The sequence below is a fragment of the Seriola lalandi genome, unplaced genomic scaffold (genome assembly GCF_002814215.2).
Source record: "Seriola lalandi dorsalis isolate HSWRI2012SDOR001 ecotype SW California unplaced genomic scaffold, Sedor1 jcf7180002054354, whole genome shotgun sequence".
NCBI lineage: Eukaryota > Metazoa > Chordata > Actinopteri > Carangiformes > Carangidae > Seriola > Seriola lalandi.
In genome coordinates, this window is record NW_019524907.1 from 325,367 (window position 1) to 344,038 (window position 18,672).

The window sequence follows — 18,672 nt, forward strand, 5'->3', positions numbered from 1 at the left end:
TTCCCACACAATTTGCAAAGACGTGTGTCAGAGTGGCTTTGGATATTTCATGTGGGACTTAGTGGATGTCTGAACCTTTTTAATGTTTCACGTCTCCTTTTTTGTAACTCCTCAGTGTGAGACAAAGTGTGATGCCAGTAAGTATCTGTGTAAGACATACTCCACTGTCTGTTCTTTGGCAGACATACTGACAGTATTTGTCTAGTTTAGGTTAAAAATCAATCTGTGCAAGGTGAAAGGAAGTTATTTCAAAAGACGATGATCAATGATCAATACTGTAACCTCAAGTCATACATGGAGTGGGTTTAAAAATAAAAATAAAAATTTGTTTTGAATTAATTGTTTTCCTAAAAAAAGAAATACTGCTGTAATTGTGTAAGTCTTCGCATTTAGTTGTAGGTTTATTTTATTCCTGTGCAAAATATGAATGTTTCCAGTGATACTTTTAATGTGAAAAATACCAACCGGAAGCACTGATCTTTTGCTTCCGGTCAAACATGTAAATACATTTCTAGCCGCGAGCAACTTGTTTTCAGCCGGAAAATATCGTTACATTTTCTTAAATTGCTTATTTTCATCCAACTCGTAGCTTATTTACTGCATGCAAGAACCTGAGCTACTCGACTATGCTCTCACTTTCATTGTTTCTCGTCCTTGTTTTGTTAAATAAACCTGTCAAATTCAAATTGAGTTAGCCAGTTAGCTTGTAGCAGCTAAAACCGGGACTAAAACAGGTGGATGAGATTATGCAACGTTTACAGTTTTAATGTTGACCAAATAACGTTAGGAGAAGGATCATTAATGGCAGCACGGCAACCCTTCACAGACACGGATACTGCAGATGAAGCAGTGAGGACGACATGTGACGATGCAACCACATGTAAAAGGTAACCAGCATCAGTATCATCTTCAATCACTGTATCACTGAGTCAGCTCCCCATAATTTATTATTAGGCCCTTGGTGAGATTTATGGATGGATCTGACCATATAGCAATCACTATAAAAAATATATTAGTTAAGGGAGCATCAATTATGTGGCACCTCCTCATTCTGTTCATAATATACATATATATAATGTTATATAATCTGTATATAATCTGTGTTTAGGTTTGCCACCAGTAAAGGCTACTGGAAGGACCCATATATCCAGTACTTTGTGAGATCTGTAGGAGAAAGGAAGGCACCTGAAATCAACAGGGGTGAGTTACACATCTCATTGTCATCACATTAAGATGACAGACTGTAAATGAAAGGATCGCAAGTAAATATTATGAGCCTGGCCTGTAGCTACTAGAGCTTCATAAGCAATACACCACAGTGCATTTAATAGAGCAGTTAATAATCACAAGGTTATTGTGTAATATCCAGTATAACTAGCTATTAACGCCTCACTTTATAATGTTGTTAGTGAGGAGTTGTCAGCAGTAAATTCTCCCACTAACCCAGTCATGCTGTTGGCTTTTGATCCTTTTGTCCTCCATATTTGTGATCTTGTACATTTTTAAGTGTTTTAAATGCCACAGTGCTAAAATGATCTAAGGAATGTTTTTTTTTTTTTGTATGTAACATGACTAAGGTATGTGTTTTATTTTCATTGTCTGATGTGACAGGCTACTATGCTCGTGTTCAAGGAGTGAACCATCTACTTGATGCGTTTATAAAGAAAGCAGAATGTGACTGTCAAATCATCAACCTGGGAGCTGGGCTGGACACCACATTTTGGAGACTGAAGGTTCGCAGCGTTGCAGCTCCGTCGCTCTAAAGTGGAGTTTGATTCTATTTGATTTGATGCGACTGCATCAAAATACAATTTATCTATCCTCAAAAAACACATCTTTACTATGTGTGTGTTTTAGGATGAAAATCTCATGCCACGGAAGTTCTTTGAAGTTGACTTTCCTACCATTGTGGCCAGGAAAATACACAATATAAAGTAAGACGAACTGGGCCACACATGAAACAGAACAGCCACAGGGTCTCTCTGTAGTTTTAGTTTTGTAGATTTACTGTCTTACATGTCTCACTGCATTTGTAAATTAACTACAACTTAGGTTGTAGTTACTTTAATTCATGAAAATGTTATGCATAACAGGTTATGATTAATATTTAATTGTTGCTACACAACAGGACATTAAGTAGCACCAGTGTTTCATGTTTTCTAGCTTTGGTGTTGTCATGTAGCGTAGAGAACTGTAGAGGGAGACAAAGGTCTTTGTTAAAGGAAACAGCATCTCAGCATTTACAGCTGCTGTACAGAGGAATTCCTTCAGCTTTGGTAATAAATTTACACGCTGTGCTAAACACACGTGTGTCTTGCAGTAACAGCTTATGTTAAGTCTGTTAGATATAAAATAAAACAAGGGTGACTTGGGATAAGCTGTGTATAAGCAGCTGCATAGTTCACTCACAAGTGCTTGTTTGCTGTAAAATGTGTGTTGCATTTACTATCATGGAACTGAGGCTAACATGCAAAAAAAATCTAAAAACTTTAACTTATTTGTGTTATTATGAGCTCAGTGTAATAGCTTTTAGCCTGTTACATCATATACTTAGCTGCCAGTGTATTGGGTACATTAGAAACACTCTACAACAGTTACAACACATTGTAAACTTCAGAAAGGAAGGATTTATTGGGGACTGTTGTGTTAGACTGCTTTAGTTTGAGCTGTTAACCTAATAAAGTAGCAACTAATTATATAAATACGATGGTTGTTGGAGCTTTTGACACAGGACTATAAATGTATCCTGATGAATGTAAACGGCCTGACTGTAGAATGGCTTTAGGTTAATTGATGATAAGTAGTTTTAATCGTGAATTATGTTGTTTTCTTTTGACCAGGACAAAACCACCGCTGTCCAAACCCATCATCGAAACCCACTCAACAGACTCCTTACTGCTAGGTATAACATAAGTTACAATTATACATCACAAACCACGTAGGCTTTACATATCTATGAGGTTTAGCTCCAAACATCCTTCATTCCATGTGAGAAAATCTCTCTAACTGTGCGTATGTGTTTGTTTGGTTCAGATGCCCACAGCCTGGACTCAGACCGTTACTGTATCATTGGAGCAGACCTCAGAGACATCTCTAGTTTGGATGAAAAACTGAAGAAGTTCCAGCTTAACCCAGAGTATGTGATAGACACTGTCGGGTCTGATCTCAATATTATATTCCATATAAGTCATACTAAGCAAATGAGTTAGAATTTGAACGAAGTGTAAGTGTAAGGTCATTATACTGCTCTCTACCAGTTTTCTTTTTTTCCCAGCATGTCTTTGGAAATCCAAGAATTGAAGCTTATCTGTGTTATCTATGTGTTTTCTCACTGTAAGTAACTCTAGATAACAGACTTACTCTACAGAGTGACTGTATGGCTGTCATTCAGATGTAATGTCTGACTGTCTGGAGCCTCACTTGAAAGGATACCCCACCTAAAATGTACGTCTTGAGTATCAAACATGAACCCCCACCCCCACCCCGTAGGTTTGAAAGCCACCTACGCATTGTCTGTAATCAAAGCTTCTGAGGAGGTTTTGATCATTTGTTCTATTGTAAAACTGGCACTATTGGAATCCATTGTAACTTAGTTAAATTTAGTTCAAAAAACCTTTGAAGCCCTCAGTATTATTTATTTTACCAGTAGTAATGGACAAAGATGAATTTGGAAGTTGGATGGCACAGGCCTTTTCCTTTTTCTTTTTTTATGAGAGGAAGTTTTCTATGGCGAGGAGAGGCCTCGCTGCCGGACTCTCTCATCTCAGCTCATAACGGCATTTTTACGTAATTTTTATTTATCCATGGAGGTTTCACAAAGAGCGAGGCTCTCTGTTTCAGGAAGCTGCTGAGTGTGAATCTTTCTGTCTGCCTGCCAACACTAAAGACTGGAGTGAAAATGGAATATTCCCCTGTGACTATAACAGACACTGAAGTGCAAGTGGGTTTAAGATAACAAGAGTATGAAAGATAAAAAAGTTTTTATTGGTTTGAAGGCAGTTTGTTTGATGGGAGTGTAACAGTTTGATAATCACACTCACTAAGGATGCCATGTTTATCTGCTTATTAATTAGGTGCTATATAACTTGACCAATCGCAATGACATTTGGTGGAAAGGAAATGGCTTTGGTGTCGCTGTTTTCTATATAATTAGTTTACTTTCACGCATTTCTTATAAAAAATTTAGATTAAAATACGGTATGATCTCTCCGAGCGCTTTCTAGTCACAGGATGTGTTTATATATTACGTTCTCATCTCCAGATTACCCACACTGCTCCTGTCCGAGTGCGTGCTGGTCTACATGACGCCCTCCCAGTCCTCCAACCTCGTTAACTGGGCGGCGGAGACCTTCCACACCGCCATGTTCATCAACTACGAACAGGTAAACAAAACAAACACCCACAGCAGAAGAACACAGGTGTCGGCTTCTGTTATCCATGTCACAACACAAGGAAGTACCTGGTAGTAGTATGGTTGTATTCAGTTGTTAGTGGATAAAACTTCAACAAACTTATCTGCAGTTTGCACGAGGGAAGGTGTTTGAAAGGACAGAAGCGCTTGTGTGTTTAAGCTGAGATTCAGTAATGTAGCTTCTCTCAGAAACACCACGTAAGACTTCATCCGTTCAACGTTGTCCGTGTCTCCAGGTGAACATGAGCGATCGATTTGGCCAGGTGATGATCGAGAACCTGCAGCGCCGACAGTGCACCCTGGCAGGAGTCGAGCTCTGCCAATCCCTGGACTCTCAGGTATTCTCTAGGGTTCAATACAAGAAAAGTAAGTGAACCCTTTGGAGCTACCTGCAGTTATGTGTAGATTTATCTTAAAATATGATCAGATCTCCATCGAAGTTACAAACAGATACTAAGATATGAAGAAAACACGATCTGTTTTAACTAATGGTGAAGAGTGATTTGAGGGTCTCTTGCTCATAGATCTTTTGCTCGGTGATTTATTTTGCAGAACATCTAGATATCATACTGTTCATGTGTGGTGTTTGCAGAAGGAGCGGTTCCTGAAGGCCGGCTGGGAGCATGCCGATGCTCTGGACATGATGACGATCTACAGCATGCTCCGTCAGGACGACGTGGCAAGGTAACGAGAGACTTGACATCACCCAGTATCTGCCGTATCCGTCAGATTTACTGTACGATTTATACGTTTTCGTCTTTCATCTCGCACATTGTGATCAGTTCTTCCCACCACAGTTGTCCCATCCTCACTTTTTGATCCTCTTATCATATATGATTGTTCAGAGGGGTGTTTTGTGTACCAGAGCGCTGTGAGCTTAAAGGGGCGTTCCACAGATTTTAAGCAAGATTTTCACGCGAGATGAAATACTGATGAAACACCACATTTTCTTAATTCCTTGCAGAATTGAGCGACTGGAGTTCCTGGACGAGAAAGAGCTGCTGCAGCAGCTTCTTCAGCACTACAGCATCAGCTGGGCCGCCAAGGACAAACTCAACCTGGGTAATGGGTCATTATGTTTCTCTTACATCTCAGGCATGCTAATTACTGTATACATAAGCTGATGTAGTAAGTCCCTCAATTCAAGGATCATTTCTGACATGTACGGCGCCACGTTGCCTGTCACTTTATTTACTTTGTGTTACTCATATGTGTCACATTTTTTTCATATTTCCATCCAGCCGCCCAGTTGGCGTGTCTGTTGTGGTCATTTACAAGAACGGGTCATGTTCTGTTTCCTCAGGTCTGTCGCAGTTGGCATTTTGAGTGTGGAGCTGCTCCGCTGTTAGGACGCGCTTAACGAGTGTGTTCGCCAAAATCAACAGCAGGGGGAAGATGTTGTAAAGGAGTTACTGGGAAAGAGGAAACCCATATTCTCAGTTGTCTGGGAGTTGTTCCGCTTGGAAAAAACTCCCGGCATCAGCAGAATGTGATTTCACAAGCGTCGTTTGTAACCAAGTCCGTGTTGAAGATAAAGAGGTGACGAGGTCGAGAACTGTGAAGAGGTTTGTCACTACACTGGCACTGGATTACCAACAGTATAATCGATCATGTTTCTCTTACTAATTTGTTTACAGGCAAATTAACAATCACAGAAATATTGTTTCAAACTCTGCTCATTTGTCCTCGTTTGGATTTCATGTGCCATTTTAATTTTATTTATTGGTGAACTAGCACTTCCAGGCTCATTTACTCACAAACACACCGCGCATGCAATAACTCGTGTCTAACTGCAAGAAGAAATACATCACATCCATCTACAGGCCTTTCAGATCTTTTTTATTCTTGCCACTAGTTTTCAAACAGTACAGAGGACATGACAGATTAGTTTGTAATAGATTATATTTGACGAATGCTGTTCAAGTGCGGTTGAATAAAAGTTTCCTTTTGTGTAAGACAATGTCTATATCTTCGTTCATGTGTTTTGTTTTGCACTTCATATCAAAATATCAGTTAATATCCGTTAATATTAGCTGGGTTATCTGCAGTGGAAGGGACGAGCTGAGGGAACGTACAGAACACACAGTGTTAGATAATCCTGATCAAACCTAATGCAAGTGAAAGTTGTTCAGTAAAAGTTTTACTTGAGTTAAAGTACTGAAGTGCTTACTTTTAAAAAAAATACCAAAGTATTCAGAAATACAACGTCAATGCATTGTATTGATCCACAGTACATTTACAGAACATAATGACTCTGAAACAACCGACTGAATGAAGTGACCAACTGTAGAACCTGCAGAATGAAAGGCTTGTACAATATACAACAAAGCCCGTAGACATGGCCGTGAAAACACAACTGAATCAACAGAAAGAGTTTCCTGTTGTCGTTCTAATATTTCTCTTTTTGTCAGCAGTGATGACGTTTGGTCTCAGTAAACACAGCAAATATTTAAAAGGAAAGAAATTCATTTCTATTTATTTCTAAAACTTCCAACATGGACTTCGGATAAGGCCGTGGTGCTCTGATGAAGAATCTTCTGCCTCGTCTGTGATTGTGTTTTCTCCTGTGATGAACACAGCGACAGGTCTGTCACATTTTCCAAATAAAAAGAAAACTCCTTCCACTGACTGAAAGCTCTGCTTCACAGTGTCGAGTACAATATTTGTCTTTTATATGTAGCGGAGTAAAAATCATATGTTTCCTAAGAAAAAATACTGAAGTAAAGTACAGATACTTATATATGTAAGTATTTATACTTTGTTACAGTCCATCCCTGGTTTTTAGTTACTGAATATCTACCAATAGACAATTGATTATAATGCATAAAGTGTTTTATTAATTATCTTACATTCAGCTTTTCTCAGAATTGAGTTACTCACAGTTTCTAGTATTATTCATCTCATTGTTTTGGTTTTATGTCGCAAAACTTTTCCATAAAGTTTAAAGTTCACATTCTTCAGATGTATTAAACTGAGTTAACTGATTAAAAAACCCCCACAAATGTTCGGGATCAGCCAAACCAAACAAATGTTTTTGTTGCGCTTCTGAGTAACAAGACACAGGTCATCCTCATCTAATTATCTCTATGTGCTTGTTCTCTGACAGTACTAATCATTTTATGAGCTTCCACTGATGGAGTGCCAACAGTCTTGGGAGTATAAACAATTGCAGGAAGTTGTGGCATCGCAGAAAAAAAATGTGGATGTGCGTATGTCCTTTATGCATCATCCCAAGAATGGCTTATATACATAAGTGTACGTTCATCAGACAAACCCAGTGCAGGCTGCGGTCCACCAGTGCAACAAGTGATCCTGAGAAAAAGAAACATCAACATGTCCGGGACAGAAACCAAAGCAGAGGTCTTCACGGTCGGTGGATTGGAAGCTCAGGAGGCAGAGAGAAGCTCAAGCAACGAGGACAAGAAGAGATGTTTGTATGAGCAGCATGTGCAGCCGTGTCTGGCCGAGCTGTTCGGGACCAGCCTGTTCGTGTTTGTGGGTTGTGCGTCTGTGGTGGGGAACGTGGGAATAAGTGGCATCCTCCAGCCTGCTGTGGCACACGGGCTGGTGCTGGCCGTGCTCATCACGGTGTTTGGACAAATTAGGTAAAAACTGATGACAGTCAGTGTCTTTATGTGTTCTGAATGCTCAGTGTTCTTTGTCTTTGTGAGCTTTTTTTTTTTACAATATTAGAAAGGTCTCCATGATGTTTTAGTTTAGTCTTGATTTAACAAAGTCCTCATGTTGTTGTTATCAGCTCAGAGACACAGAGTTAAGTTGTCTATGTTTGTTGTAGTGGGGGGCACTTTAACCCCGCCGTGTCCTTGAGCATCTGCCTGTGTGGAGGGATGGAGCTGCTCCGGCTGGTGCCTTATATCCTGGCTCAGATGTGTGGAGGGATGATTGGTGCCTCTTTAGCCAAGGTAAGGAAATATCTATGGAAGCTCATTTCTGCCAGAATTGAAGAAAAAAAAAGGTTTTAAAGTTTTAACTTGAATAGTAAGAATGTTAAAATGTTCAATATTTAACCTTTAATCCTGACTTTGTTTGGTAGAAATAAATAAATAAAAGTGAAAACCATTCTCTCTCCAGTCATGTTCCTCGTGCACTGGATGATTTATATTCATTTCGCTCTGCTTTCAGGCAATCTGCCCCACCAGCAGTTACAGCGCTGCCCTCGGAGGAGCCCTTCACCCCGGCACCACTGATCTGGGTAAAACCACGCTGGCAGAGGTGATAATGACTCTGCTCCTCACCACGGTGGTGTGCATGGGGGCCGTCAACAGGCAAACCCGCTCACCGTGGGCTCCCTTCTGCATCGGCCTCACTGTGACGGCCAACATATTTGCCGGGTAAGTGGCTCAGTAGGAATCAGTAGCAGTAGATTGGTGCTGAGGGCCAGAGAGTCACTCCCAGTCCTCTCACAGCCTGGACAGCAGCCAGGATTTCATACATACTAAAGGTCACAAGAGCAAAAAGATATAAACTGTATATGTATTTACTTGTACCTGATGCATGTCGTCACATAAGGAAATTTGTTTATATTCCCTTTTTTTTAACAAAGAGATATAGATTGTTTTTTGAGAGAAATACTTATACAAGAAAATGATGAGTCCATTGAAATGAAGACATGAACTGACTGCTGCATGCTGCCAGGTGGCGACATACCGATCAATCATTGATTCATCTGAACTCCTCCAGGGCGTTCAGTTAGATCCCCAGAAAAAAATACAGATGACATAATGACAGCTACAGCTCTGACGACAACATTCCTCTACCCGTGTGTATATCATCACTTATCAGATGGATGCCAACATTCATTAAAGGTTTTATTTATTACCTTGACCGAGCTGGCTCACTGTCAGTTTAATGTTTAACATCTGTCGAGGGACAGTTTTCACGTAACCATCACTCAACAGCAAAGATTGATTGTGTTTCCACTTGATCCAAAGTTTGTCCCTTTGAGTGCAATGTTATCATCATTTAATTCCTGGTTATGTTATTATTGATGCATGAATGTGTAAGCAGTATTTTACTGTTGTACAAAGCATCATATTGAGTTTATTTTTTAATAATTATATAGATAATTTGAATTTTAACTATAGAAAAAAAATATTATGTACTTAGTTATTTTCCAGACTGTCTTCATATTACAGTTCATTACACTGAATACTGTTCAGGTAATACTGTGTGTTTCTGCACACTGCACTGTTAACATTAAAAGCATAAAATTATTTTGCTAGCGTAAGAATGAACTTTATTTGTTATAGACAAAAAGTGTGTTAACATTTTGAAAGTAGCTGGTGTTTCAGTGTCGGCCTGCGCTGTCTGTTGTTTCAGAGGGATGGTTTCTGGAGGCTGTATGAACCCTGTCCGAGCCTTCGGTCCTGCATTGGTCGCCAACCATTGGAACCATCACTGGATCTACTGGGTTGGACCCACGTGCGGTGCACTCCTCACTGTCAGCTTCATCCGGTGTGTATATGTCAGAGAAACACTAGTAGGTTAAGATTCAGATGCTGCTTAACAGGCTTTCTACAGTTTTTGAACACAATAAAACCTTAAGGAGGTTATATGCAGAAATAGCTGGTGATGACAGTTAAAGGTTCCCTGTGGAGTTTATGACCACTGGTGTTGCTATGGAGCAATGTTGTTATGAGTTGGATCTTAAATATTTAAAAAGAAAAGCTTTACAAATGTTTTGTGCAAAAGAAAATGCAACATGTTTGTAAGACTTCAAGGATATGCACATTGCGTTTTGGTACTGCTGAATCCGAACCATGATAAAAACCCCACAGGTTACCTTTAAAGGGGCTATTTGTAAGTTTTCTCTGCTGCCAAATATGGTTTCCTGCCGGGAGCGAGGGGTGGTGATTGTTGCTTGACAAGAGCTTCGGCCATCGGTGCGTTTAATAAGACAAGAGGTCATAATACGCCCTCTGAGCAATGCTACGTCTTCAGGGCAGATTAGACGAGACGGGCTGGGGCTAGCTGATTAGCATGCTAACTTGAATAAAAGAACATAACATTGGCGTTACTTTACTGGAGACAGCTCTTAGTGAGTAAAGGAATGAAGTTTGATGTTGAAATTTCAACGTTTCCTCTAGACTGGTAAGTAAACAGCTGTTAATGCTAACGTTAGCTATGTGGTAATAGTAAAATTAGGGGCCAAACCACTTGTATCTCTGGAGTTGTGCCCGTTTGGTGATCCATCATGTTCTCAACCTGATAATGAATCGTGTGCGGTGCCGTCATGATAGACCAGTAATTGAAGTATCGCTTCTTTTTGCAGGTTGTTGTTTGGTGACCAGAAAACTCGGGTTGTACTGAAGTGAATATCTAAAAGAGAGAAAGGGAAATCCTACTGACTTGATGACAGCTTTGACATTAACGAACATTTCTCCAACTATTAGATTAGAACATTTTTTAATTCGTCAGCAAAATGTGTGCAAATGTATTTGTACTTGGATCAGCTGTTACTGTTGGCAATGACATGTTTGTATTTCACCATTCAATAAAGTGTTTGATGATATGACAGGGCTTTGATCGCTGCTCCAAATTTGGACTTAACATGTTTGATGTCGGCTGGAAAAAGTCCACAGACATTTGGTCGTAAATCTCCTACAATTTCATACAAATGATTATCTATAATTATCTATTTATAGTCTCTTTGTACTCATTGTTTGGGTCAAAGTCCTGAATGGAAAACCGTGCTTTGATAGCTTTATTACTTAAAAGAGGGTGCAAGGACAGGGCACCACACCATACAATAAAGCTAGATTAGAATCATAAACTGGTGTCTTTCAATCAACTAAAACACGGCAGTAAGTTACAATGAAAAGCTTCTTTTTTTAAAACAGAAGTACTTCAAAACTATACATACTATATGCATCCTGGAAAATGGATGATAATGGTTGTACTACTTAGTATGCAAGACTGAAACAATCACACACTGCATGTAATATTTTTTGCTGCATTAAAGATGTATGATAAAGTAATGCAGTCACGGATAAAATCATATACATACAGCAGCAGCTTATTTAGAAAATACTGCAATAAGAATTAAAAGTTACACGTTTAAATGCAAATTGACAAATTAAGGGACGAACCATCATAAAATACGGAGTTTGGCCTCTATGACCCCAAAGGGATCAACACCATTCTCACAAAAAATATTCCCTTATTAGGCATCACTGGTGATAAAAGTATGGTGAGACCCTTTAAGTAAAAAAAAAAAGCAACACTATAATGTAAAAGTGTAAAAGCACTGCATAGAAGTAAAACATATCAGCAAGATGTTTCTAAAGTATCAGAAGCAGAAGGACTGTCGTATGATACATACCGTACACCGCAACAATATAAAGTTACAACAACAACTGGATCTCAAACAATGTATTTTATTTTAATAAGGAATAATAAATTAATGATGATGATGATTAAATTAATGTGGTGTAAAACAATAGTTCTCTCAGCATAGAAGGAAATATGCAAGTAAAGTACCAGGATCTGAAAATCATACTGGAGTCTAATACTGGAAAATGTACATGGAAAATATACTTTCAAATGTGAAAACACTCAGTCTGATATAATGTTCATTTGTGCAGAGTAAATGTGTAGAGTGGAAAGCGCTCGACGGCACGAACCTACAACAGTGTAAAGTCCTTGGTCAAGGTTTATCTTATCTATGTAGGTTACTACGGGCTGCTCCAGATTTGCTCCTGCATCCAAATAAAATAAAATAATGGTGATGATGAATAAAAGACACGTCCTGACCAGACAGACTGTGCTGAACCTTGAACGGCTGATGCCTTTTGCACCCTATCATCCCTTTTACAAAAGGTCAATTTGAGGTCGCTTTCAAGGAGCTTGGCAGGTGTCAAAGAGAGAGATTGTATTGACATAATGAATCTTCACCTTTGATTTCTTTTATGACGTGTGGTGCAACTCAAGTTCAGCGTGTCAGCTGCAGGTGATGATTATAAATAACCACATCACCTTGCGCACTGCAGTTGATATAGTCTCCTGCAGACAGGCTCCGGTCTAAGTGCTGCAGGTACACAGGCAGGCTAGCACCAACATCTCTGAGCCATCTGTGAGCGTTCACCCTGGAACAGCGGTAGAGTCCAACGAGAGGGGAGCAAAAAAAAAAAATGGGAGTTGAGAAAATGGAAATGGAAGACACAGACTCTACTCTTATGGAGAAAGGCAAGAAACCACCTGTGTCCAGACCCCCCAACAAATATGAGACGCTGTTCCAGCCCTGCCTGGCCGAGATAGTTGGGACCATGTTCTTTGTTTTCATTGGCTGCGTGTCCGTCATCGAGAACGTGCCAGCAGCTGGACGGGTGCAGCCGGCTCTGGTGCACGGGCTGGCTGTGGCGGTGATGGTGGCGGTCATGGACAACATCAGGTAAGAGAGTAAAAAACAGAATCAAATTGCTGTTGCATTTCCACTCGGAGTATTGCTGTGTTATTCGCCACATGATGATCAACCTCGGCCGTTCAGAGGACTCATACATGGAGTGGAAAGGGTCTCGTGCAGTTCGCTTGATCGCATCTTCTTAAAACCAGCTTCCAATTTTGCTTTCAACTTTTCCTTTGTCGCTTCTTTCCCTCCTTCCAGTGGCTCCCATTTCAACCCTCCCTTCACTATTGCCATCTACCTGTGCGGAGGCATGGAGCTGATGATGGTGGGGCCATATCTTGTCAGCCAGCTGATTGGAGGAGTCCTTGGAGCTGGAATGTCCAAGGTCATTGGAGAATGAACCACATACTAAGAGTGACACTTCTGCAAGGATGTATATTCAGGCTCTTTTGTGCACTAACATATGAAAGGTAATTAAAAGTGTTATCCGTGTCTTATAGATAATGACCCCTGCAGAGCGCTATCACAATGCCACAGGAGCAGCGTTTGATATCCTCAAGTCAGAGAGCCAGCTGTCCGGGGCCATCTTTGGGGAGGTGGCTATGACCTGCATGGTCACCATGGTGGTGCTGCTGGTGGCAATCAACAAGAAGACAAAAACCCCAATGGCTCCTTTCCTGGTGGGCTGCACCGTCATTATCTGCATCCTGGCAGGGTGAGATAAAGGGTTTATTGAGCCTGCGCCGTGTTAAACATTTACACCCAATTTGATTTAAAAGTGACCAGCTCCCCCTCAAAAAGTCAGTTACTACTTCGAGATCATTTCAGCCCAGAGTCATGATATTATCAGCCAAATGATAATGACTGACATTTATTTCAAAGTAAAATGTTTCCAAAAAAATTAAAAAAAATTAATCAGATTAATGAGATGAGAATTTTGACCTTTTACAAACTAAAAATTTGAGATTTCTTTAACATTCATCTTATCAGAGACAAACAGGAATTTAGGTTAATTTAATTTAATCTAATATAATTTAATTCAGGGGTCAATCCCTCATAAATTCTATTTTTTTTCTTACTTTAATTAAATCATTAAATCATTAATTTATAGATTGATTTATATATTTATTATAATATTATTATAATAATATTATTATTACATATTATAGGTATCTTTTTTTAATCAATATCTCTGATCCTACCACCAGAAAAATGATCAAATGTGTACCCATGACAATCTGGCTCAGTTTGACTGTATATGAATATATTTTTTATATAACCACATTATTATAGATTGTACTATAACAATTTAACGTTATGTCGTTTTTACTGCTAAAGTTGAGTCACCAAAGACGTTTTTAGATTTTAACAAGACAAAAACGTCAAATCATATTAATGATTAACATGTCGCCTGCTTTTCTTGACGGTGTAGGGGTGATGTATCAGGGACGTGTCTGAACCCTGCCAGGGCTTTCGGTCCGGCTGTGATGGCAAACTACTGGACCTACCACTGGGTCTACTGGGCCGGACCCATAGGAGGAGGTCTGGTGGCTGCTGCTTTGCTCAGGTAAGAGAAGCCAGGTATCACTGGATGTTGCGATTGAATAAATGAATAAATAAAATGACGTGAGAGAAAACAGAGGACTTACAGTGTCTCACTTTCTTCTATTTCAGGCTCATACTCGGTGATAATAATTTACGAGTCGTTATGAAATCATAACACCTTCTAGCCTGTTTATTGCCCAGGCGACAATAAACCTGTGAACAATGTCTGTCCGGTCATCAGTTTTGAATCATGTCATAATGTCATGTTCTCAATGTGTAGTTTTCTTTCTTTTTATGTCAAATTGTATGATCACTGTGTGGATTTTTCTGTATGAAATAAAAGATGGAACATGGTCGATCTCTTCATTTGTTCCTTTGCTCATAAAAACACACACAAAAAAAAAACTACCTGTAGACTTTATAGGCTGCTGATCCTTGTGCAGGTTTGAAGTGATAAAACATTTCAGGAGACATAAAAGACACCGTTGCATGAGTTTTTGGCGGCATGCTATTTATTCTTTCATTTTTCACCATTGGTGAAATGGTCGTGTTTTGCAGACCGCATCCCCCGCTCAGCGGTACCTCTCGGAGAGAGCCTGGGCCAAGTTGGACAGGAATTTGTCCAAGGCGACGTGGGCCTCAGGAGTGAATTCCTTAGGGAACATGATGGAGATCACCACGAGAAGGCAGTGGGACAGCAACTGTGGACAGAGGAAACAATTTCATAGAAAAACATTTGGTCTCCACTGCAAAGATCGATCTTAACAATTTAGATAATTTCAATAGAACAACAGTAAAATCCCAATATGTGTCTGGAACATTTCAGTCTGTTATCAGATTTCTTTCGGTTGTATAACAGAAATTAAGACTTAAAACTGCGATTGAAATTGAATGGCTTGTTAAATATATTCCCCTCCCAAGCACTCATGCGTAATTTGTGCGTAAACCAAGCTCCCCCGCGCGTAAAGGTGCGCACAAATGTTAGTGAGAGAAGATTATAACTTTTGCAAAATTTGAAAGTAACTACTAGAATATGATTTTAGCACAAAACTGATATCATGATATCACGATGTGCATATGATGTAAGTGACCCCTGGCTCACCTTGAAGTTGGCCGGATCCACCCTCATCTGGAAGGCGTGCTTCTCACTGAGTTCCAGCAGGCCGCCGGTCAGGTCGTCGATCTTGGAGACAGCCAGACCTACTCCACTCATCACCTTCTTTCCGTGGCCTTTCACGGATGCAGAGCCGGGGTTCAGGTCGGGCCAGTGGGAGAAGTAGGTCTTGGTTTGCGGATAGACGCTGAGCATCCTGTGGAGATGGAGGGAAAGTGAAGTGGTGTGTTGGAGAGCTGAGTCAGCTGAGCGTAAAACAAAGCAACAGCACTGAGCTCATTGCGACTTCTAATCACTTTTTCTGTACTGCCTTTTGACAGTGTGTGTGCTCCAGTGGCGCAATCGGTTAGCGCGCGGTACTTATAAGGCAGTATCCAGCGGAGTGATGCCGAGGTTGTGAGTTCGAGCCTCACCTGGAGCATAGGGTTTCCTTTGGTTATAATTACAAAAAAGAAACATTACCGTAAATCCTTGTCTGCCCATCCTGTATCTGTGGTCTGAAAATATGTTTAATGACTACGATGATTTACTCCTTAACGATCTCAAATTAATCTAATGATTTAGAGCGCACGAGCAATGCACAGGATTATCACTTTTTCTTTTTCTTTTTTGTTAATTTGGTTTGACTTCACGTTGTTACTAGATAATCTAAGTGAAGCAGTCACCAAAGAAACATAATTCACCTAATAAGTTTTCCTAAGTGAGACAATATCACAGGTTGGACCCGAGATTTTGTTGCACCGATGCTCCATTAACAAGAGCCGTGATATGAGGTCTGCAGAATCAAAGTAAAGAATAAAAAAAAACATGGCATAAACTATCTCTGGTTTTAATTTGAAATACAGGTAAACAGGACACTCACCTGCTCACTGCATCAGCTCCAATTGCATCTGCTGACTTGGAGATTTTGCCCCACAGTGCCTTGACTGCAGCCTTGTCTTTCTCAGTCAAACTCATGTTGCTTCTCTCTCTTTCTCTACCTGATGGCGATGCCCGGTAAGTTTGGACTTCTACTTAAATTCAGTTGGCTCCGCAGTCCCACCCACGGGAACGGATGCCAAACCGCGTCCCCTGACGCAGATGGGACCCCTTCATCCACGCCCAAAAGAACCTTCAGTGGCCGGATGCCAGCCGGAGAGGTGGTATCAGCTGGACACATCGTGGGCGTCAGTTGGCAAAAAATAAGATCATTTACGTATCAAGTGCAAGAGTCTGCACATGTGATCGTACGGTCTGATATATAGAAGTTAGAGGTGAGGCAGGGTTCACCGGGAGGACATCTAAGGTCACAGGAGTCAGGAGCAGAGATGTCAGGTGCAGAAACTCAGAGACATAAAACAGAGCGGGAAAAATAGTAATAGTAATCAAATTAGCAGCTCACACGTGCACAGAGGGAGTTACAAGACTAAACACCCAACTTAAGTTTTCAGACACATTTTCCACCTGAAACAAGTTAAGCTCAGATGAAAATGCAACAAAAACAAAAAAACTGCGTAAGCAAAAAACTCATGATTTTACATTTCCACGTGCTAAAGGCCTTTGGGTGCTTGTTCACCAAATATCAGTCAGCAGAAACTCTTGCACCACAGAAGGAAAGTTCAATATTTTCGTACAGAGTGAGAACTCTCTGTTGACGAGCTTGTTTTTGAAGTGTTGTTTTTGATTCCAACACAGGCCAAACACAAGATATTAGGTTTTAATTCTGTTTTTGTTTTTTTTTTTCTATGGTTCCAGACCAAATCCACACATTTGACCCACGAGGTGCATGTTGGGGGATTTGTTTAATCCCCACATTAAAAAAAAACCTGCGTTTTATTTATTAAGACAGAAAAATGTTGTAGGTCATTTAAGGATACAGGTTTCAGAAAATCAGATGACAGATTGGAAATGCTGCAAACAAAGGACTGCAAAACTATTCGGCTAATAAACATGTATTTTACATTAACCACAGCAGGCTGCAACGCATTAATTATTGCATTAGGAAATCAATTTAAAAAAAGACAGATACAACCGTATCATGTCGCAGCTGTGTAAATCATACAAGATTTATCAGTGATTGAATTTTTTTAATTCGACCATTTTTTTTTTTTTTGGCTCTGGTCATTAATGTGTTTCCTATCATGGGGGTGAAATATTGCTCCAAACCTTTATCACCGAGCTCAAGTATTTTCTTAATCAAAACATTTGTGGATGTGGGCAGCGAGCGTGTGGGTGGAGGGGGCGCTGCTGCAGATAACGCCAGTGTGGCTTCAGAGATAACGCGACACTCCGCCACAGTCTGGCAAACACGCACGTTTGGCTCAATTTACTCACATTTAAAAATTCAGACTCACTGAAGTTGGTTTTCATGATTTAAGAGAAGAACACGTGCCTATATTTGATTTTTTTTTTTAAGCCTCTTATGTTTGTGATATACAGCAATAAATGCAATTCAGCAATTTAATTTTTACAATCTTTGACAAATATTAGACTAATATGGATATTGATATTTATATTGAAATAAATCTGGATTCTCACACTTGTTATTCATTGTTTCTCAGGCTGTTTTCACTGAAATATTAACACATGTAAGTTGGTATTTTAACAAATAATGAATGCATTAATAATGTGGTTTCCCTATGAGGGAAAAGTTATGGCCTTAACTTCAATAAATGATGATTTAATGTGCAATAATACAGCTAAAAGAGCTCGGTGAAGTAGTTTCTGGTTCAGTTCTGGTTCTTGTAGTGCTGAACACAAGGCCTGTGCTGCCGGTTAAATGAGGTTAAAGGAGCAGAGCGAAGGCTGCAAAGACTTTGCCAAAAACTGAATTTAAACAGTTGAATGTTCAGTTTGTCCTGATTTGAAATTCTGTTTGGAAACGTATTAATTTCAAACAAGAAAATACAATTGAATAAATATATTAAATGTTCTAATTTGCAGTTTTTCCTTCACATGCACAAAGACTTGATCCGTCTGTAGTTTGACTCTGTATCTAACAGCTTCTAATCGCCCCGTAAAGCTGCATCTTGCAAAAGTAATCGCCCTCTCAAATTTGACTTGTGCTCATATCGCTCGACATTGACTCCAAATTTTTTTTTTTGACGTGAAATTTTGGCATGTATACAAATCTGTAATGCGATCAAACCAATATCAAAACATCCAGAAACTTCTGGTGACTTCTGCGGTTTATCTGAGACGCTTCATCTCCAGCCTATCACAGCCGTCCTCTCCTTCAGGGCGGGGGGGGGGGGGGCT

General features: G+C 39.9%; 4 protein-coding genes and 1 non-coding gene across 6 annotated transcripts; 4 read left to right on the plus strand and 1 right to left on the minus strand.

Moving 5' to 3' along the window:
• Positions 1-485: 485 nt before the first annotated feature.
• Positions 486-6,377, plus strand: lcmt1 (leucine carboxyl methyltransferase 1). Of its 2 annotated transcripts, none has more exons than XM_087174465.1 (11): positions 486-887; positions 1,109-1,200; positions 1,612-1,733; positions 1,858-1,934; positions 2,841-2,902; positions 3,034-3,157; positions 4,262-4,382; positions 4,648-4,749; positions 5,004-5,095; positions 5,376-5,473; positions 5,715-6,377. In XM_087174465.1, the coding sequence occupies exons 1-11, from the start codon at positions 739-741 to the stop codon at positions 5,735-5,737; spliced, it is 1,062 nt and encodes a 353-aa protein (XP_087030591.1). In that variant the 5' UTR covers positions 486-738; the 3' UTR covers positions 5,738-6,377. The 2 variants fall into 2 exon arrangements, with proteins under 2 accessions (XP_087030591.1, XP_023263904.1); XM_023408136.2 differs by having other exon boundaries at positions 3,034-3,136.
• Positions 6,378-7,489: 1,112 nt separating this feature from the next.
• aqp8a.1 (aquaporin 8a, tandem duplicate 1) lies at positions 7,490-10,946 on the plus strand. Its single transcript, XM_023408137.2, has 5 exons — positions 7,490-8,016; positions 8,208-8,334; positions 8,555-8,763; positions 9,752-9,886; positions 10,704-10,946. Exons 1-5 carry the CDS (start codon positions 7,745-7,747, stop codon positions 10,744-10,746), a joined length of 786 nt encoding a protein of 261 aa, XP_023263905.1. The 5' UTR covers positions 7,490-7,744; the 3' UTR covers positions 10,747-10,946.
• Positions 10,947-12,406: 1,460 nt separating this feature from the next.
• Positions 12,407-14,674, plus strand: aqp8a.2 (aquaporin 8a, tandem duplicate 2). The gene is made up of 5 exons (XM_023408123.2): positions 12,407-12,821; positions 13,035-13,161; positions 13,277-13,491; positions 14,209-14,343; positions 14,451-14,674. The coding sequence occupies exons 1-5, from the start codon at positions 12,562-12,564 to the stop codon at positions 14,494-14,496; spliced, it is 783 nt and encodes a 260-aa protein (XP_023263891.1). The 5' UTR covers positions 12,407-12,561; the 3' UTR covers positions 14,497-14,674.
• Positions 14,675-14,811: 137 nt separating this feature from the next.
• On the minus strand, positions 14,812-16,456 carry hbae5 (hemoglobin, alpha embryonic 5). Its single transcript, XM_023408118.2, has 3 exons — positions 16,298-16,456; positions 15,424-15,631; positions 14,812-15,022 (listed from the first exon to the last, which is right to left on the minus strand). The coding sequence occupies exons 1-3, from the start codon at positions 16,390-16,392 to the stop codon at positions 14,894-14,896; spliced, it is 432 nt and encodes a 143-aa protein (XP_023263886.1). The 5' UTR covers positions 16,393-16,456; the 3' UTR covers positions 14,812-14,893.
• On the plus strand, positions 15,763-15,856 carry trnai-uau (transfer RNA isoleucine (anticodon UAU)). Its single transcript has 2 exons — positions 15,763-15,800; positions 15,821-15,856. It is a non-coding gene; the product is annotated as a tRNA-Ile (tRNA).
• Positions 16,457-18,672: the final 2,216 nt, after the last annotated feature.